General features: G+C 41.9%; 1 protein-coding gene and 1 long non-coding RNA gene across 2 annotated transcripts in view; one reads left to right on the top strand and one right to left on the bottom strand.

Annotated features, from left to right (window-relative positions):
* The window catches only part of KATNAL2 (katanin catalytic subunit A1 like 2), a 145,250-nt gene that overhangs the window by 12,150 nt on the left and 110,875 nt on the right, over positions 1-22,225 (bottom strand). Inside the window, exons 4-12 of the mRNA XM_059707234.1 lie at positions 20,824-20,866; positions 16,819-16,936; positions 15,604-15,702; positions 12,380-12,478; positions 12,094-12,171; positions 9,252-9,350; positions 6,895-6,958; positions 6,566-6,684; positions 1,996-2,087 (exon numbers count right to left, since the gene is read on the bottom strand). Coding sequence (XP_059563217.1) covers positions 1,996-2,087; positions 6,566-6,684; positions 6,895-6,958; positions 9,252-9,350; positions 12,094-12,171; positions 12,380-12,478; positions 15,604-15,702; positions 16,819-16,936; positions 20,824-20,866 — 811 coding nt within the window. The remainder of the gene's footprint in view (positions 1-1,995; positions 2,088-6,565; positions 6,685-6,894; positions 6,959-9,251; positions 9,351-12,093; positions 12,172-12,379; positions 12,479-15,603; positions 15,703-16,818; positions 16,937-20,823; positions 20,867-22,225) is intronic.
* LOC132239998 (uncharacterized) lies at positions 586-9,902 on the top strand. The gene is made up of 4 exons (XR_009454205.1): positions 586-635; positions 3,127-3,479; positions 7,867-7,962; positions 9,831-9,902. It is a non-coding gene; the product is annotated as an uncharacterized LOC132239998 (long non-coding RNA).

Genomic DNA, 22,225 nt, shown 5'->3' with positions numbered 1-22,225 from the left:
TGCCTCCTTCTCAGGAGCCACTCACACTGGAGTTGAAGGAAACAAGCCATTTGGTAGTATTTTCCCAAAGACAGTAATAGAGAGGACGTAAGTGAACATAATGATGATCGTGAAAAGAAAACCAAAAGTTGGCAGCGAACTAGAAAATGACAGAAGGGCAGACAGTGCCTCTGGTAGATTGAATCCAGCTCTGTCCACCTGCCGTGCTATATTTACCCTTTTATAAATGGCATAATTGAGAATAATCTTTTCCCTTTATATAGCTGGCATAAAAGAACTTTCTCATTTTTTTCGCATAATTTATGGATATAAACTGTCCAAAAAGAGAGATCAACTATTTTTGTCTAAATCTGTTTCACTCACTTTTAATAAGAGGCAAGATAATGACATGGGAGGCAGTCGTCTGTGAAAATTCATCCTCCAGGCTCCCATCACCACTGCCAATGGCCTTCCCACCAACAGAGAGCTCACCACAGGATCTGAACATCCAGATGGGCTCTAGTGAATACTGACCATACCTGGCAGGCTCTCCTTCCTCTGCACTTGAGTAGATGGGCATAAAGGACAAAAATGCCGTCCTGAACATGACATTCAACTTCTCATCTCTGCATGAACCTTGGGGCACCCCAAACCAGGTATGTGGCTTTTAACGAACTGTGACCCTCACTATCTACCTACCTTTTCCTAGGACAGAAGACCATCCACAATATAGTTACATATATAGTCAGCATTTTCCCCTAATTATTATTCTTTTAACATACTAGGACCCAAGCAGGCTTCCAAGCACCTACACTGATTCCCTGACTATTTGAAGATTCTAGTTTAGAGATTAAGTTCCAGACAAGGAAACAGACGTTCAGTACAAACCTAGAGCACACGCAGGACAGTAGATGAAGAGTTTCCAGATTAGCTCATCAACTCTGTGGGGACCCAGGGATGGAGTGAGTGCACAGGTCACTGGGGTGAGGCAGACCAGGCAGGCTGGGGCCTTTGCAGAGGGGATGACTGCTAGGAGGTCTGCTGGGTTCCCAGCCCGCACTGTGTGGTAGTCTGTTCCCATCAGGTCCTGTATAGAGAGGCCAAGCACCCTGGCCTGGGGCTGACAGCACCCTCTACACCATGGAATCATCCCCTTTCAATCAATGGTAAGAGTCCCATGGACCTTAGTGGGAAAATGGTTTTCATGAGTAAAATTTCATAAATTATAGTCTAGCTGTATTTCCAACAAGCTAATTATTTGTTCTTTATTAATATTAGTTCTGCCTTGATGATAGGCCGCTACTAGCAGAGGCCATTGATGAATGCAGTCATGTTGAGATTTCCCGGAGACCTGTTTCTTTTCAAGCCAAATGAGCCAAATTTAGTAAAAAGTCTCAGAGAAAAATACTTCTGATCAAGACAGAAAGGCATTCTTAAAACACACATACACAGCTCATTATAGTCTGAGAAGTGAACTAGAAATGAACAGTCTTTCCTGCTGGGGACATTAGCAGACACTTAATCTTTAGAGATAACGTATGTGACATGTGTAAGTTAGGACATGCGGAGCCACATCCTGATGTCACAGAGAAATGGTGGCTTCCCCGGCTTCGCGCATCTCGTCCAGGCCTGCCCCTCTCGGGACTTGGCTCTTTGCAGCCCTGTTCCCCACAGGCAGCCGCTCTGGCTCCAGAGGAGGCGGTCACGGGCGGCTATTTTAAGCCAGCAGGACTATTATGTTACGGCAGCTGGGACTGTGGGACTGGGTGATCTTCAGGCCTGAAAACCACTCTGTGGGGAAGGGGGGAGGGAGGATGACATTTCCTCCGGTTATAAAAACTACTTCAATCAGCTATTCAGTTAACAGGACCTAATTTAAAGACCTTTCCGTGTGTCTGCAGAAAATTTGTGGGCTTATTAATAGGCTCATTCTGCTGGTAAATGTCGATGGGCTTCCGACCATCAAACACACTTACAAGAGGGGAGAAGTGATGACCAAAAAACCCTGTCTGTTACCCGGGAGCCGTGCCTCTCTGACTCATCACCGACTCCAGCTCGTCCAGGAAGATGGTGGAGGGGGCATGGTAGCGAGCAAGTTCAAATAACACCTGGGTGGGAGAAAAGCAACCACATGTTCAAACCCATATATTTAAAGTTCTCAGGTGCTCCCAAAGAGCAAAAGCTTAGAATGACTATACTATTAACCATCTATGCTGCACTCTGTTATTTCACTAACAACTTTTAATCATTACAGTCATTTTTCCCTAGAATATCCTATAGGGTTGAATGGTCCAATTATTTCCATTTGTCACTTGATAAAATTAGATCCAGAGAGATTACGTGGTTATCTCAAGGTTACTAATCATAAGTAGAGGAGCTTAAGATAAAACTCAATTCCTGATCTTTCAGTCCATTAGCCAATCCCTGAGAACTCCTGTCAATGACATGTTTCATTGGGACACAAGAGCCATGGAGTATGTAAAATCATTTGATGATTGTCCCTAATCCTTTAGGGACAATGAGAGAGCTATTCTCAGGAGGAAGAATTGCTGGGAAAGGCTAGAGTTCCAGTCATGGGTAAAAAAGACAGGAATTTTGCCCCTCTCTGCTCCCCAAGTTACTCCACATGGTTCCCATACCACCCAACACTGCTGCTTGGTAGGCTCCAGTACTTGAAGGCAACTCCCAGTTGAATAAAATGTTCCATTCCAGAATAAAATGTTATAGGCTGAGAAAGAACAGGAAAGCAAGCAGCAAAAGAACAGCCATATAAAAACAAAATAAAGAGCTCTAAAGAGAGATGTGATGGTGATGAAAAGAGTATAAAAAAATGAAACCTTTTTTTCAACCCCGAAACTGATCTCTTGAGCACCACATATAATTCTTCACTGGCTGATCAGAGAAAGCGATAGAGATTTGGAAAAAAAACAAAGGTTCTTTAACTGGCAGAGGGGATTTATTCTCCATGTCACTTAGCACTAGCAAAGCATCACAGAACGAATAAGGAGGGAAGGACTCAGAAAAAGCCAGGTTGTGGTTTTCATGAGTAGTAGCAGATCATCCCTTACAGGTCTCCCCAGCACTGAATGGAAAACTGCTCGCGTGCATGGTGTGTTCATGCTCATGCTCAAGTATTTTCCTTTACAGAATCCTATTTCATTTGACCACGACAACAGGCTCAGCCTAATGAACTGAGAGAAGAGCAGCAATGCCAGGACACTCCTCACACATGCCTTTACACATATAGAGACCACCTTACTAGAAGCAAGAAACTTGTTCTCCTTGTCACAATGGCAGCAATCTTCCCAATGAAAAGTTGAATATTAGAACTCTTTATTAGAACCATACATGTTTTTAAGGAGCTCCCTGGGGTGCAGAGAGACCAAGGGGCAAGATGAGACCAAACATCCAAGTAGAAGGAGAACCACATCTGGAGCCTCTGTTTCCATATAGACCACGCCACTGCCCTTTCCACTGCCAGAGAATATACAGAATCCTGGGTAAATGCTCTGAAAGCATTAGGCTAAAATTTTCAAAAGTACTGGGAGGAAGTTAAATCATAAAATTGGGGGGGAGGGGTGTTAAAAGATGTAAGCACCAACAGGTGTGTGCATTTGCTAAAGAGACCACTCAACTACTCAATAGCATCAACTCCTAAGAGGCATGAACATTAGGAGGGGCGGGAGCAACATAACCCAAGGGTTCCCTATAAATAACTCCTAATTGGAATAGAAAGAGAAGTGAATGGTAGGAATGCTTCTTTGATTTAGGGGAAAGGTCCTGAAGGGCCATCTTCATCTGAAAGCTTCATAGTAAGGAATTTGACAGCATGGCCAAGATTCTTCAGGTGAAGATCTCCTCAAGAGCTCAGAAAATAAAGTAGCTTCTGAAAGGATAGTAGGCGAGATCCTTCAAGGTTAGCAGAGGTGATCTGTTTTCCTCTTGAAATATTTTTTTAATATCCAAAATAAAAATGCATTTCGCAGAGAAAAAGACACACAAATTCTTCGAAACTTATAAAAAGATGCTCAAATTCATTTAGAATGGAAGAAATGCATATTTGAGCACTGAAATATTACTTTCACTATCAGATTGGCAAAGATTTCAAAATTGGGTACTTCACAGTGTTGGCCAGGGTGTGGAAGAGCAAACACACTCACCATTGGTGGGAGTGTAAGCTGGTGCAACCCTGTTGGCAGGGAGTAGGGCAATCAGTGATCTTCATTCCCTCTGGCCCAGCAATTCTACTTCAAATAAATTGCTCTACGTGACTACATATGCAAAGTCATGTGTATGAAAGGACTGCCCACTGTAGCTTTGTTCATAATAGCAAGTGACTTGGAAACAACCTAAATGTCCATCAAGAAAAGACTGATTTAATATGTTTTAGGACACATCTATGCAATGAAATACCATTCAGATATATAAAAGAATATGCTCTGCTTATAACAGTGTGTAACAACATCCAAGTGAAAAAAATCCTGCAAGGTATAGAAGGGTATAGACGTATATGTTGTAGCAGTAAGTTGCCTCTGGGTTTAGGGCTCTATATACCCTTTTGTACATTTTTTCCAAAAAGATTAGTTACTTTTTAAATGTATTGTAAAGTAAGGTGAGAAGTCATTTCCTCACTCTTAGAAAACTAACAAAATAATACTGAAGCAGAGGAAATTTTTAGTTTAAAAGAATGCTCACACGGAAGGAAGAGTTCTGGCTAAATGACTTTTCTGCCTATTAACACTAAACAATAAAATCCATGTAGTTTTCATCTTTGTTGAGAATATTCATAAAATAGCTGAATTTACTCTTCTGTCTAACTAAGTCCTGTCCAGAGAATATAATGTATTCTTCCTTCGAGCATCTTGCGGTGTCTGGTGCTCATAGTTCTAAACAACACTTTTCAGGACAGGAGATAAAGCTAAACTGATTCTATAGGCATTTTGTAAGAGTTTTGTTGTTCCTCAGCACATAAAAATGGAACTTTTAAAAAAAGTCTTCTGGTTGATGAGGCTTCTAATTAGTCAGATTTCAACTTATTAAAATCCAGCTAACTAGAATCACACAGAACCATAGATTAAGGACAAGCCAACTTCAAGCCCCATCTTTGGATATGGTAAGTTAGATTCAAGATGAAGAACAAAGAAATAGATGTCAACATATATTTCCATGTATTATAATCTTGAATGGGTGATAGATAATTTATGAAAACATACACATTTGGACCAATTTGAAAACTATATCAAAGTAGTAAATAATAGGTTACTTTTGGTAAATCAATCCTTTAATAATATTTGCCGAAACCGGTTTGGCTCAGTGGATAGAGCTTCGGCCTGCGGACTGAAAGGTCCCAGGTTCGATTCCGGTCAAGGGCATGTACCTGGGTTGCGGGCACATCCCCAGTAGGAGATGTGCAGGAGGCGGCTGATCAATGTTTCTCTCCCATCAATGTTTCTAACTCTCTATCTCTCTCCCTTCCTCTCTGTATAAAATCAATAAAATATAAAAAAAATATATAAAAAAAATTCTATTATGCCTTCCAATTAAGCCAGAATATTATGAAAATAATCCATCCAAGAAAACAGAATTTAAGCATACTATTTTAGAGTAATTTCTTATCAGAAAATATATAATATTTACATTCATTTAGTATTAATTACTTATCAGTCATTCTACAAAGTGCAATAGTTTAACAGGACTTCTGAGAGAGACCCACCTTACATTGAGGCATAAATCATGAACAGGTATTCTCAAAAGGTAAAATTTTATAATATAAAATATGCCATTGACTATGAATGAGATATTGTAAAGATAGAAGCAATCTCTTAAGGAAAGAAAAAACGTAAAACCTATAAGCTATTAGCACTATGGAGGAATGTTGCTCAGAGCATCTGAATGAATAATTAAGTTTTACATTTCTTGAGTCTTCCTTTGAGTACCTAGTTTAGGAACCAGAATATAGTAGTAGCCTCTCAATAAATGTTAACTGGATAAACTACACATGCTTAATAATAAATGCTTCTTGAATGAAGGAAAAAAATAGGCCACTTCACTGACAATTTTTTCAGTTTCCATTCCTAAGTTGCATGAGTCACAAAAGGGCTATTGGTCAAATTCCCAAAGGAAGGGAGATCATATTTTGCTGATGGGGCACACATGATAGTCCACATCCTGGGTTTTGGGTAATCAAGATCCTGGATAAATTCTAACATAAATCACTTAAAAACAAGTGAACTGTAACATCATTTTGTACCACTGTGTTTTGCTGGAACTTATTCTAACAAAATCAAGAATTCCTGTATCTAAGAAACAAACAACTGGTTACCAGAGAGGGAAGGGGTTGGGGCCGGTGAAATAGGTGAAGGGGATTAAGAGGTACAGACTTCTAGTTGTAAAATAAGTCATGGGGATGTGCTAGACAGCATAGGGAATATAGTCAATAATATCGTAATAACTTGTATGGTGATAAGTGGCAACTAGACTTATTGTGGCAATCATTTCATAATATGTATACATATTGAATCACTATAATGTACACCTGGATCTGATATTGCATGTCAATTATACATTTAAAAAAAAGAATTCCTACCCGAACAAGTTTTTCTGAATCTCCTCTCCATTTGCTGACAATGGTAGATGCAGAAATGTTAAAGAAGGTTGTTTTACATTCCGTGGCCACAGCTTTGGCCAGTAAAGTCTTTCCTGTCCCTAGAGACACAGTGGAGAAAGTCTGATTGGCATTTGAGCTTCCTTTCTCTGCTTACAGACAGAAGTCAGTGTCACAAGCAAAATAAAAAAGGAGAGCGGTTCCTCAGCTCTCATTTGCCCCATTCTGACATCCTGATGTAAGGACAGATGAGTCCGTTCATCCTCTGCATGCACACTTAGTACCAAGACCAAACCAGAAATATTCGTTACCTGGAGGGCCATAGAGCAGCAGTCCTTTCCAGGGGGAGAGAATTCCTGTAAACAGCTGTGGGTACTATGGGAACAAGGAACAGAGGTGAGGTTTGGTATCTGTATGTCAGTCACACCCTAGCACAGGCAAGCTGGTGAAGCTTGAGTGAGCACAGCCCAACTCTGAGAGTCAGGTCTTATATTTAGTAAGACTGGCTGCTTCTGTATCTATCTTATATATCCCAACTTGACTTTCACACTTGATATGAACGTGTGGCTTAATATATGGGGCTTTTTAAAGAGCAACTTTTTTTAAGGAAAAGAACGGTATATGTAGGTACTCTCCTTCTCCATTAAAATAGTTATTTCTTATATGCAGAACATCATTCCCCACCCCACCTCACCCCGGCCCTGAGCTCTATATAAAGACCTATCAGATATGAACTTTAAGAGAAACACTAGAACCAACAAATAAAGGTGTATGTGAATAAAGCACAAAACTGTGGTGAGCCTGGCTGGTGTAGCTCAGTGGTAGAGCATCAACCTATGAACCAGGATTCCTGGCCAGGGCACATGCCCAGGTTGCGGGCTTGATCCCGAGTGTGGGGCATGCAAGAGGCAGCCGATGGATGATTCTCTCTTATCATTGATGTTTCAATCTCTCTCTCCCTCTCCCTTCCTCTCTGAAATCAATAAAAATATATTTTAAAAAACAACAACTGGATATCTTTTTTAAAAAAAACAACTGGTGAAGCCTGACATAGAAGTCACGTAGAAGTTAGGAACATCCAATGCAGACGGCATTATGAGACACGGGCTTCCAATGGGACATGCATGACTTCAGCAAGTCTCTCTCATAGTTCAAATTCAAACAATCTAGAGGGTGGGTAGGGTTGGTAGAAAACAACTAGAAGCAAAGATAATAGTAAAATCGTAACTAGCTATTAGTTTCTTGTTGATGAAATGTCAAAATCTCTATGTCATCACATACAGAGCCTATGATACCATGGAGATAGCACATCCAGAGAGCTTCAATGAGATGTTCTAGCCTGTCCAAAAGTCTTGTTCTAGAGCCACTCAGAGGACATGGTGAGTAAACTTTCACTAATTCTGAGCACCAGTATATTGCTTACCCACCAGTCTTAACACGGGAAATAAAAGGGGGGCAGGGAACATAATCCAAATGTATTGATTTTATCTCATTAGAATAGAAGCATCCAAAAAGCAGGGGCTGCATGGGCTCGGTGGTAAAAATAAATAAGTTATTGAATAAATTTGTAAACATGACTGCAGGAGATTACAGAAAATTATTTGCAGCTCCCTCCACCAATAGGCAAAGTATATTTCTCTACCACTTGAATCTGGACTATGCCTTGTGATTTTGACCAATGGGACATTAGGAAATATAAGAAGAAACTTGAAAATATAAGACTAGCTGATATGAAGAATATAAGAAGAGACATGGGAAATGCGCATGGATTGGGACCTGCCCTTTCTTGCTTCTGTCTGGGACTCTCTGCCACCATGTGAACACCAGCTTGCCTGCTGAAGGCACGTGGAAGGCCTCAGCTGTCCCGTTTATCCCAGATTTCCCAGCCTCTCCATCTTCTCCAACCATCCTGGCTGATGCCCCAGACATGTGAGTGAGGCCAACCAATATCACCTGAAAAAGAGATGGGCCAGCCCAGCTGAGCCCCTTCCAAACTGCATACCCACAAAACTGCAAACAGATAAATGATTATTGTTTCAAAGGCACTGCATTTGGAGAGTGTGTCTATTATACAAAAGCTGTCATACACTGACCTTCTCATCACCATGTTTATAACCAAACAGAGATAGTCTTGTTTTTTCTTTTTCTTCCTGTTCAGTGAGCCACTCCGTACAATGACTTGACAGCAGCAAGCAATGAGCACAACAGGCTGGCTCACTGGCCAGTGCCCTGGAAGGAGCTGCCTAGTCTTTACAACCAGTCAAAAGCAACGCCTCAAAGGATGGGGGTGTGTATGTGTGTTGGGGAATATAGATCTATGAAAACAAAATAAGTGGCCCTCTCCTATAGGAGATATTTCTCCTATGGTATATTTTTAGGGAGGCAGACTAATTTGAACCAATCTACAGGAACTGACAAGTAATACATGCTTCAGTCTTAGATCTAATATTATCACTTAGAGCAGATACCTGCCTTGAAACCTCGTGTAACATTTCAAACTGCCTAGAATGGCATGGACCTTGGTAGTCCAGCATTGCCAAAGTATAGGCAAAAGGCTAACTTGTGGACAGAAAACATCCTGGGCTTCTCTCCCTAATGGGTGTTATGACATACAGCTTGTCCAATGGATATGAATAGAAATACCCCCCAAGAGGCTTCCCATCCTTACCTTTATAGGATACACCACAGCTTCTTTGACTAACTGCTTGGCTGCATCGAGTCCAATAATGTCATCCCACTTTATGTTTGGATTATGGAGATAAATGTCCTGCAATGCACATTTGATCATTTTGTTAAAACTAATGTTTTCCTCCACAGCTGCAATCAACATGGGAGCCACTGAATACTTGACTTACAATAGGACATAAAGAGCTGGTGATAAAAAAAAAAGTTTATGTTAGATATATGTATATATGCACACTGTAATTTTGGTTCACCAAAGGGATGCCATAAGAATATTCAGTGATTTTCCCTGAAGAAGACATTGATTATATGATATGGGGGGGGGGGGGGAAGTTCCTAACAATGGACTATACCTGTCTTCAGTTAATAGCAAACCAGGCTGATTTATGACTGTAATCAAAGAAGCTACAGAACATGGCTTCAAATTACATGCACTTTTACTGTGAAACATAGTTCCTAGCTGGTGCCTGGCCTCTCTCTTGCTCCTTGATCTCGCAAACACTTTCTTAATTTGTTGCATGAAAGAGATAATGCTCCTCTGAAACCAATTTCTCTTTTTCCCTAGTGATCACTCCCTACTTCCACCAAGAGCAATTGCTTCTACAGAATTCAAGGAAGCCAACAACCAAGCAAAAGTGAGTTTTTCCCTTTTATAGTAGAGCCCTGTAGCAGCCACCTAGGTTAATCAATTAAGGTAGCTTTTACTGATAACTCATTTACCGTTTCCAAGTTCCAATTTCACAAGACGCCTCAGAACTGTCACTCAAGGGCCTTTCTCAGTAGGAGCTGTTTCAGGCAAACTTAATATCTAGAGTGTTACATTAAAAAGAGAAAAGCCTCCTTTCCAAAGTCATTCTGAGGATTACGCAGCAATCCGGAAACTATTTTTATAGTTATTTAATTTTTAAATAAGTAATACATGCACAAGCTCAAAAACATAAAAACATATTTTTTAAATGCTGGTGAGATGTTATGCTCCCACTCCTGTCTTCTGTCCTCCCAGTTCCCTTCACCCACAGGTAAGGACTTTCATTAGAGAGACTATTCATACAAGTGTTTCTGGTCATGCATAATATGCATGATCCATTTCTGGATGGAGACACAGAGAAAGGACTCAGTCTCCCAAGATCTTGGGAGAACCTACCAGGTATTTAAAGCTTGGACCTGCATGCCCACTAGCCACTCACAGATCTCGCTCTCTTCTAAAGTTGACATTGAGTTCCACATGGAGGTGTTTAACTTCCCAACAGGCAGTTTTTCCTTACAGCAATCAAGTGTTATTAGTTAAAACTCAACAGGGTTACCTCACGAAGTGGTGAGCTCCGCGTCATGAAAGCATTCAGAGGCTGATGACTGCTTCCCATGGTACTGTAGAAAGGATTCCAGATGGAACCCTTTCAGGACACTTCCACTCTACAATTCTATAGTCACTAGTCATGTTATCCTTTTGCAAAAACAATCATGAGACTATTGATTTTTGTGACCATAAAAAATATTTTTCTCTACTCTCTTATGCATCCCAATTACCACAGCCTGGCTCAATCCCTCATCCTCTCTCACTAGTAATAACTTCAGAGTTGGTCTCCCTATCTCCATTTCTTTGATATCCATTCAGTACACTGTCAACAGAACAAGCTATCTATAAGCACATTTGAATACTCCAGTCTCAATGGACACCTTTGAAAGGCTCCCCACCTGCTGCAGGCAGGTCCTCCACCCTGGGCCCTGTTCACTGGGCCTTCCTTACTCAGGAACCCTGGCCTCTCTCTCCAGCCCCATTTCCCAGCACTCCTTGCGTCTTACATTGCTCACTGGAAACACTGCTTAATCAATACAATTTCACAGGTATGTTCCTTTTCCCAGAAAGTTCCCCACCATCCATCTTGTACTTATTTCCTGGATACCTTCTTCCCTAACACTTCCCCTCCCTTTGGCACAAAACACTCCTCCTTTTTATGCTTTCGAAGTCCACCTTCTGCTGGGATGAGAAACGCTTGCCCGCAAGGACTGTGTGATTGGGTCACCTTTGCATTTCCAGCCCCCGCACATGCCTGACACATAGTAGACATGCAGCAAACAACTGCTGAACTGAAAGAGAGCTGAGCTGCAGACGCTGAATTACTAGTCAGAGTGCAGCTTTTTGCACCCTTTTAAACATCTGTCGGAGCCTGCCTAGATTTCAGTCTTCCATGAAGTTAGAGAAAGCCTGCTATAACTCAGGAATCTCTTCTATTCCCAAGGAACTTGCCCAAAGTCACACAGCTAGAAAAAGGAGGATTTAGACATCAAATCCAGCTCATTCAATTCCAAAGCCTCTGTCATTTACCAAAAGACTGCCCTGCCTTTAGATTCTGGGGGGCAGGCAGCCTTGAAAACTTGGTAATCTGGATAGTAAGCTCTTTCCTACTAATCTTGTATTTCATGGAAATTTCCACTTGTGAAATCATCAGAGTCCTGACATCTCTATTTCCAGGCTTTGACTGTTTAAACAAGATGCAGACATGCTCTTTCCTTCTCTAAGAGGCTTTCTTTCTTTAACTCTTGGCTCAGCCTAAAACCTTTCACCCGTCTGTCCCTTACTTTCGAAGTCTTTTTGGTTTTCTTGGCCTCTATAGTGAGATGGTGGGCTTTTTATATTGTAATTTTATGATTCTATAATTTATTTATCATGCATTATTGTGCCTCTAAACAATATGAGTGCCTTTGCAAGTGGGGGCACTTTATAAATAAATGATCATATTTATTGTTATTAATAAAAGAAGCAGCCCACAATGCTCCAGGAGCTCCAATCCACCTCTGTAAATTGTGAATTGAATATCTGATCTTACCCGGCTCACCACAGCTGCCAGTTCTCGCATCTCACTGTTCATGCCAATAAATGCACTCAGAGGTTTCAGCAGTCGTTCCTGATGATGGGAGCAGAACACCTCATGTTATAACATTGCTTCATAATTTAGGAAGAAAAAGAGGGCATGGATCACAGTGACACAAATGGTGGTGGATTGCTATGACCTTCTACCCGATCTCAAGGTTTCTTTGACTCAAAATTATATCTCTAAAGTTCTTCTGGACTTTGGCAGTTTACAAGATGAATGACACATTTTAGCCACTTACTGCAGGGTCTGGGTCACACTCAAAGCTGTTCGAGCCAAGTTCGCTGGTTGCTCCTTTGAAAGCGTCTGTGAGCAGCCCTTGGAAGTCAATGATTTGGCCCTGAAAGGGAGCAATGGTTTATTTACACCATTAAAACTTGAGGAAAGACTATCCTTAATAGCTCGGCATCATTAAACCAAGACACATTAATGTTCCTTGGTGTGTAGGCCAAACTGAAAGTGAAGCTTTAAAATAACCTGCACTAATAATGAACAAGGTAATTTCCTGAAGTGAGGGCACTCTAGAAAAAAAAACCAAGTTGTAAATAAATTCTTCAGAATGAAGTTGGTTTAAGTGGAAATTCACAAGCATTTTTCAGTTCCTGACACAGACCATCTGCTTCCTTACATGTCTATTTCCCTACACTGCCTCCTCCTTTTGGAACATCACACACACAGGAAAGACTCATTGGCCCAAAAGTAATGATAGTTCCTATTTACTATGGACTTTCTCAGTAGAGTACCTGGCACAAAGCTACCTTGCAAGGATTATTTCATTTTTAAAATTTTTTAAAATATTTTTCAATTACAGTTTATAGTCAATATTATTTTGTATTAATTTCAGGTGTATAATATAGTGGTTAGACAATCATATACTTTACAAAGTGTTCCCCTCTTCTCCCCCATATTTCCAGTACCCACATGGCATTATACAGAGTTATTACAATACTGGAGGCCCCGTGCACAGAATTCATGCACAGGTAGGGTCCCTAGGCCTAGGGCCTTCTTTCATTCCACGCCGCCCCCTGGTGGCCAGCGCACATCATAGCGAGCAATCGAACTCCTGGTCTCCAAGTCAAACTCCTGGTCTCCCTATAGAACTCCCGAGGGGACACTTTGCATATTAGCCTTTTATATATTTAGATTATTGACTATTTTCCCATTCTGTACTTTACATCCCCATGACTATTTTGTAACTACCAATCTGTACTTTTGATTTTTTTCTAAGTCTTACAACACTTCTGTTAGTCAGTTGTGATAGCCTAGTTTCACAGAGGGAAATTCCATGATCTGCCCAGGGCCACACAGTTAACAAGTGGCTTCAGGCCAGGATTCAAACCCAGATACTTGTCTCTCATACTCCCTCCAAATCCACCTTGTCTCCCCTCTAGGAAGAAGGAAATAGTAAGGATGTGTGCAAAAACAAATAACAATAATTATAGTTGGCATTTATTGAGTGTTTATTGTGTGCTGGGCACTGTACTAAGACCCTCCATTTATTATGACATTTAAAGTGACCCTATGATTATTTCCATTTTGCAGCTGAAAGAAATGAGGTTTAGAGAGATTGAACAACTTGTCCAAGGTTACACAGCTGGGAGGTCTGAGCCGGGGTTTGAACCTAGACAGGCTGATTCCAAAGACATTACCTTCAGGAGCAACATGCCTATTAAAGTTGCAACGGGGGCTGGGGAATCCTGAAGCTGAGGGCCCTACCATGGCAATGAGAGACACACTTTGGAGTTCAGCCTCCTGGCCATACACCCTCATTCAGCTTATAAACATCTGAAATGCTAGGAAGAAAATCATGTACATTTACCCCTGAGGACATTTCTGCTGTGAGAGAATTTACAGCCAGGCTCTTCCAAAGGTTAAGTGCTGGGTTAAATAGTCCCTTCCTTATGACCTGATCAGAAACATCCATCCATGTGAACTTGAGGCATTCAGGAGAGAAACGAATGCCACAAAACTGCTGGGCACAAAAGTGGCTGAAAATACAGTGAAAGTAGTGAAGGTAACCAGGGACGTGTTTCTCCATGGGGGACACAGATTCAAATGGTTTCTCCAGCAATCACTCATATATTTGAGGCCCTGAAAAGAGTCAGTTCAGGCCAATGAGACAGCCCCCTTGATTTCCAAGGAGATGCCCCCAGCTTCCTCTCTAAATATGCACAACCCAGAGTTGAGTATGGCTGAGAAGAGTTGACTAGAAGTAAGAACTTGATCAAAGAAAGAAAAGAAAGATGACTCTTAAAGAAATACAACTCTAGCCGAAACCGGTTTGGCTCAGTGGATAGAGCATCAGCCTGCGGACTGAAGGGACCCAGGTTCGATTCCGGTCAAGGGCATGTACCTGGGTTGCGGGCACATCCCCAGTGGGAGATGTGCAGGAGGCAGCTGATCGATGTTTCTCTCTCATCGATGTTTCTAACTTTCTATCTCTCTCCCTTCCTCTCTGTGAAAAATCAATAAAATATATTTTAAAAAAAAGAAAAGAAAAAGAAATACAACTCTAGAAGTTACAATCAAGAGATATGTTGGTGTTGATGCTACTTTTCATTTCCAAGTGACATGTTTTACCGGCCTTTTGCCTACATTCACCCAATTTGGGTCTTTTCTTTTGAGAAACTATTATTTACAAATCAGGACATGAGGTTCGTCGTGAAAGAGGTAGGATATCTATCAAGGACAAGATCAACTCTCTGTCAACATAGGTTCCATGGTTCACAGGAAATTACATTCCAGGTGAAGCCATACCTCCAAGGAGAAAGGTGACACCACTAATCAACAACTACTGACAGGCAGAAAAGAATGAATGTGAGGCCCTTTTTTTGTGGTTGTTAATCCTCATCCGAGGATTTTTTCCATTGATTTTTAGAGAGAATGGAAGGGAGGGGGAGATACAGAGAGAAAGAAACATGGATATCAGAGAGACACATTGATTGGTTGACACCCACACGAGTCCCAACCAGGACCAGGGATCCAGCCTGCATTGGTGGTATGTGCCTTTGACCAGAATCGAACCTGGGACCCTTCATTCCACAGGCCAATATGCTATCCACTGAACCAAACCAGCTAGGGTGAGGTCACTTCTTAAATAATGCAGAACAGTCATGCCAATGTTTATTATTTTAATCACAGAATTTTAAGCTGAAAGGAACATTAGAAACAATCTCTTCCAAATATCTCAACTTGCAAATGAGGAAACTGAGCTCCTTAGAGATGAGGCAGTTCATTCAAGTCCATTCATCTAGAAGGAAGAGTCAGACCAGAACTCCAGGGTTCTAATCCTTACCTAGTGCTCTTTCCAGTTCACCTCACAGCCAACCTTTGGTCATTACATAGTCAACCTTTGATCATTACATAGTAACTTTTCTGTTTGACAGAAATAACATTTTTATTATCATTTTTTTAAAAGAAAAGGGGATTTTCCCTTTCAGTGTCAGGTTCATGAGTTCCACTCACTCTTTGTGGACGGACATTTTCTCCTCCACGGCCTCTGTTGATTCCTGATATAGTTAAGCCAAAGTCGGCTCTCTCCATGCCAGTGTTATTGACAACCTCCTGAAGAAAGAGGAAGACAGGTAGAAGTCAAAAGGGACATAGAGATGCTGGTTATAACTGCCTATTCCATTACCCCAAATCAAATGGCAAATGCTGGAGGTCGGTTCTGTAAATGGGGAACCCCATGTGTAATTCGGCCACTTCTGTGCAGCCTCAAGATGAACTAACAATCTACCTGTGCCACATGGAAGAAGCTGGCCTTGGAAGCAAGCAGCTTTTCCAATGTCTCAACCCATTCCCACTTGCTGGCTTGTCTTTTCTCCTGGGACCAAAGGTGTTTGTGGCCAGGGGTGCTGAGTTTGAAGGGCAGCAGCCAGCCAGCTCCTGTGGGATTTATCTTCTGCCCTTCCACTTCCCTTCTGCCTGAGTCAGACTACAATGACCAGACCACCCAACCTCTTTGAGGGTGAGAGATTCCTTTTGACCAACTGACGTTTGTGATTATTTCTTTCTACCCACCCGGGATATCTTTGGCATTAATTATGTTTCACAGTCTCTACTGGTTCTGTTCCCTTAGAAATCTGGTATGTTTTGTCCTAAACCAGGAATCTCTAGGCCTGGATCTCCCAAATCAGGAGCTGCTGGTCTCACCTGCCTGCTGGACTCTCTCCTCTTGCTCCCCGTCTCCCCCAGAAAGTCCAGTGTGGAGGTCTGGGGTGGGGACCAACCGTGTCACTTCAGAGAAATCCAACAGGAGACTCTGAGGCCAGCCACACCCAAGACAACCTCTGGCCCATATCTAGGAACCTAGGAAGGTGCTTCAGGACAGGAAGGTCTGCTAACTACAGTTACCTCAAATGGGAAGATGGGACTCTGCAGCAAACAAGCCCTCCTGCCATGCCCAGGGCTCACCCCTCGAGGGCTGTCACCCAGCACACAGACCAGGGGAAAGGCTAGGGAGGGAGGAGCCCTCCCACTCAAAAGTCAGAAACATTAGGAAGACTAGGAATTTGCTTGTAGTTTTAACCCAGCGACTTGGAAGAAAATCTACAATTTAGTGAAATCATACAGCAATTTAAAAAAACATAGGTCCTCAAAAGAAAAAAGTGACTGTTTTCTTGGGGCTATTTCTCAGACACCTGCTTTTTTACCAACACCAAGCAAAGCTGTCCTGACCTGTTTAGGATGTTCCTTATAGAGGTGTTTGGCTTCCCCTGGCTTCCCCACCGTGGTTTTGGACCGTGGCCTTAGCTGACTGATCATGGGAAGATTTTGACAACTGTCATTCATCACCCTAGGGGAGGAAACAAAGAACTTGAAGGAAATTATTCTAACCACTTAGTCTGAGGTAACTAAACAACATGTGGAGCACACAGAGTTCTTGAAAGATAGACAGGTATACCACAATAGGGCCCTAACATCTGCACCCCTATCCTGTCCATCCAAGCCTGACTCACTCAATCTACCCATTAGATTCTTGCAAGACGGAGCTAGAGGGCCACCTCCTCCTAGAGGCCCCTGACTCACTCTCTGCACTTCCCTTTCATGACCCATGGCTTCAGCCCTTCTCTAAATAGCTTTCTTTTCCTAAAATGCTTTACAAACATCCATCCCTTGTTTCTTTCCACCTCCACCCAGCTCCCACTCCCCCTTCCCTCTGGAAGAGCAGGGGAAAGGCACAGGAGGAAGGATCCTCCACCCAGATAAATGAGCATTGGAAAGCCTAGGGATTTGTCCATGGTTTCAAACCAGTGTGTTGGGTGTGCTTTGTCTACTTAAATACCTCCCATAATACTGTGCGCAATAGATGCCAAAGGGGGCTAATGGAAGGAAAGCAACCTTACCACATCTGTTGTCACATGTCATTCATGTTTATAAAACAAATTTTCACCAGAATTGTATACTTCAGGCAAAACGAATTGATGGGGCTGGAAGTCAGAATTAGTGGCTAACTGAGGTGGCGATGGGGGTATTGACTGGGGAGGGAGCCTGCTGGTGGACTGCCAGCAGTGGTAGTTATGAGTATATATGCCTTGACTGTATCTATGTTACACATCAGTACAGAGGTAAAATATACTTGTTCCCTACACAGATACCCACATCATCAGGTGTTTGGTTCTCTCATTCTCTTGCCCCCTCACGTGAGATGCATTTCTAAAATTTTTCTCCCCCTGTGCTAAGTGGTCTCAGAGAGCTGCCATTTCAACTCCATTTCTTTGTGAGAAAGAAAAAGTTGGTCATGTCTACTATAGCCATATAGCTATTTGGCCAGTGAGACCATCTATGCCAACAATACCACCAATGTCCACACGTGGCAACTACAGTATTGGGCCCAATGGGGTAAATGTCATGAGAGGAACAACTGCCAGTTTATCAGGGCATCTGTTTTTCATCTGTAGATTAGGAACAAGAATGTCTGCCCCTCAGGTCTTTTGCTGGCACAGCAATGAAAATCTATGAAATGAATACCAGACATTTCATGAGTGCAAACCCTTGTGAATAGCATTGATTTAAATGAAGTAAGGATAAATAGATGATGATGAAGATAGATAGATAGATAATGATATATAGATAGATAGATAGATAGATAGATAGATAGATAGATAGATAGATATAGACCTATAGAGAGAGTTAAATTTGCCTCAACACCCTGTGGGGCTGTAAGGAAACAGGAAGCCTATTTTCCCACTGGAGGCAAATGATTCACAGATTTGCTTTAACATAACCAAAACCAAGTGCACTAATGTGCAAAGCAACACAATTCCTTTCCAATCAGCTCTAAGGATGTAAAATTCTTTCTAATATGGAACCAAATTCACCCTGTTAATTAACTTCAGTCACTAGTTCTAGGTGTGACCTGTGGAATTTTGCAGAGAAGATCCAATCTCTCTCTAGAGAGTGACAACAGCTACTGCATTATTGTAGGGACCACCCCCACCCCAAGTCTTCTGTTCTTCAAACTAAACATCTCCAGTTTCTCCAGTCATTCCTAAGGTCATCTGGCTCCTAGATTCTTACTCATCCTGGGCACCTTTAATCCAGTCTTCTGACCAGAATAGAGCCACCTCCTACTTTCCAGACTATTTCTATTGATGAAACCCAAAACCACATTAGCAGTCACACTACACTGTTGACTCACACTGCATCTGCAGTTCACTCAGATTCCTAGGTCTCTGGTTTTGTAATAGGGGAGGTATTTGTTGTGAATCTTTGGATAGAGTTTAAATCATATTTCATTAAATTTCATCTTCTTATTTTGGGCCCATCTCCTAAATTGTCAAGACCTTATGGCATCCTAATTCTGTCATCCATCACATTAAAGTAGTTTTCCTTCTTGGGGTCAGCTGCAAATTTCTAAGCTGGGAGCTTGCTCTTTGGTGTGAGATGCAAGAATTAGGAAAAGGCACTTTCATCTGTTAGTAGCCAGTCTCATGATACAACCTCTCATTTCAACAACTATCTTTGAGTATAAAGCTGTAAACAAATACCATTCATTATTTTCCTAGTTATCCATCCTGATCCCAGCCATTTGCTATCCAACCTTCATGCTTGCGGGTGCAAACATCTACTCAGAGGAGAGCTGAAGGAACCCCAAGCCATCAACCTCTATCCCAAAAGGGAAGCAAAGCTCTCCAATGACATTCGCTCACAGAATGTTCTGCCAGGTAAGGAATGCTGAGCTAATGTCAAGCATGAACGTCTGGCTGAAAAATAATCAGAATCTCAATGTGTTCCCCAAAGCCGGCCTCTTAAAATGTTCCTCACTGGGTCTATTCAGAAGTACTTATTTATTACCAGAGTCTGACTAGCTTTATGGCAACTATAAATAAAAGAATAACATTCGGTCAAAACAATAAAACATTCCTAAAGAATAGTGCAAAGCAAAGGTAGCCTCAGGCAGCATATTATCACAAAGCTTTCAGGGCTCCACAGCCATTTTATAAATGATGCCAAACAGGCCTGTGAGGTGTCTGCCCCTTCCTTCTTAGGCTGCACACCAGGGACTGGAGTCACAAGGGCAAGGAACTTAGTGGGGCACACGGAACTCATACCTCCTAAAGGCCTAATTGGTTGCTTGTGATTATAATCTAAGTTTTCTTCCATTGCATTCTAAGATTTAAAGAAATTTTGTTGCCGAAACTGGTTTGGCTCAGTGGATAGAGCGTCGGCCTGCGGACTGAGAGGTCCCAGGTTCGATTCCGGTCAAGGGCATGTGCCTGGGTTTTGGGCATATCCCCAGTGGGAGATGTGCAGGAGGCAGCTGATTGATGATTCTCTCTCATTGATGTTTCTAACTCTCTATCTCTCTCCCTTCCTCTCTGTAAAAAATCAATAAAATATATTTTTTTAAAAAAAGAAATTTTGTTCACTGACTGAATGGTTGTGGGGCCCCTACTAAAACCCCATTTCAACCCTCCCCTAAGGTTTGGGCCTTATTATAACGGAAAAATCTACAGGCCTTCATGCCCCAAAGCTATGCCGTCCTTGGCACCCATGTCCTTGCACTCCTGGCCATTTCTGAACAGGCTCTGACTGTGGGTGTGAGTTGGGAGTGGGAAGAAGGGAATGCGGAGGACACTGGGGCAAGAGTGGTGGGACCTTGTGTCTCCCCAGAATGGTCAAGAGACAGAGGAATTCCATCATATGCTGTAAGTCCTAAATGAGATTTGGATTTGAGAAGCTAGAGAAAGGAATATAAGATGAGTGCCAGAAAAGGAGGAGAAAAGAAAGGCCTGATTATCTTCAGATAGGTCAGGACATGGGCGTGCACAAAGAAACTCAGGTATGATTTTAAAAGGGAAAATATTTCTTGGGTGCTCAGTATGTGCAGGGAACTCACTATGTGTCAGAAACATTCTCCTAGCTTGTCAGAAGCAGAGCCCAGAACTGAACCCAGGTCTTTTCATCTCTGAGGTCCATCCTTTTCAAACCACTGAGCCGAGAAAGACAGAGCATAAGTGGGTGCAACTATTCGCAGTAAAACCAGGAGAACTGACAGACATTGGCCCATGTCCTGGACATTTGTAACATGAGCGAACACATGGCTGGGGCCACTTAAATCACATGACCACAGCCTGGCGCTGCTGGTAGACAGGCATGGAGCCACACTGGAGCATCTTCTGAAAGGGTCCCACAAACTCCTAGAGTTGAGTTGATCAAGATGAATTACCATTACTTTACCTTCTGGCCTTCCCTCCACTTCTTGGTGGTAAGTTACTTTCTGCTGCAGCAAAACAGATATTGGGAGGAAAAGGAAAGAATTTCATTTTTAAGAGAAAGTGATTTTTCAAGTATGTTTGTCCTTTTACATTGCTTTTAAATTTGTGCAACAGCCTTTTGGAATTTAAAGACTCTAAGCTACTCTTATCTAGAGAGAAGTGAAACTACCAGTGAAGAGAAAGAAGCCCAGGCTTCCCAAATATTTCCAGGTAGAGAAAGACCCCAAAGGCCTTGGATATTAAACCTGTTGGAGACCATGGACCTAGTGACAACTCCAGTATGGGCTTAGTTACCATTTCATTAGGTTTTCATGAACTTGAAAATATTTTGCCTTGGTCTGTGGGACACCAATACAATCCCATGAGTCTGGCAGGTACTGTTTATCAGTCGTACTCTGCCAGTTTACCTGAACATAAAGAGTTAGTGTGCATATCCCAGGAGAAGGCATTTCCAAGCTAGATCAGAGCTGGCAATTTAGAAATCAGATCATGTCAATAATAGGTCTAGTGTCCCAGTGGTTAAGAGTCCTTGCTTTCTCTGCCATGACTCAGATCCAGCAGCCAAGGGCTCTGAACCCTGCACTAGAAGGGAGTTTAGATAAAACACCTCTCTCTCAGACCCCTTCCAGCTCTGAGATTCGGCCCTAGCTATTTTTAATTGACATTCCTCTTGATTTCCTGGTCCCCACATGAAATGTTAAAGTCTGTGGCTTAACGAGTGCCTTGTAAACAGGACAATGATCTCCCTTGGTTTATAATTACTTCCCCCACTTACAGACTTCTAAGTCAATGTTACTACAAAACATAGGGCCCTCACTTTAGATCTTTCCTCCAGCCAGCCTCCTTGACTGTTAACCTATACTGGGTCTTTGCAAAATATTGATCATTATCTGGATTGATGGCTTTCTAAAGCATTTCATTATCTATACATGAGCTATTAGCTTCACCGATACTCATTTTCATGTTATTTTCAAGATAGATAATAGGTCTTCCTCGCAAGAAAAGAATCTTCTGTCATTTATCCTCTTCGAACAGCTCTTTCCCTCTCTACAGAAGTGAAAGTAATGTTGGGCTTCTAAAAAGAACCCGTGAAGTATTTGATTGTCTAACCACGGTGCTGTACACCTGAAACCAATACAAATATGATTGAATGTAAACTAGAATTGGAAAAAAAAAAGGACCTGTGATACTCTGAGGTTTTGCCTTCATTGTCCTCAAACATGTTCCTCAAACAAATGCCAACATAACTAAAGGAATGTCCATGTCCACAGATCATATTTAAATTGCACTGAATTTAGGGGAAGCTACGGGATCTGTCTGGTCTAGTCCTTCAGTACAGCATGAGGGGCACCATCTATCTGGGA

This window comes from Myotis daubentonii, chromosome 8, assembly GCF_963259705.1.
Source record: "Myotis daubentonii chromosome 8, mMyoDau2.1, whole genome shotgun sequence".
Classification (NCBI taxonomy): Eukaryota; Metazoa; Chordata; class Mammalia; order Chiroptera; family Vespertilionidae; genus Myotis; species Myotis daubentonii.
This window is presented reverse-complemented; position numbering and strand designations above follow the sequence as displayed.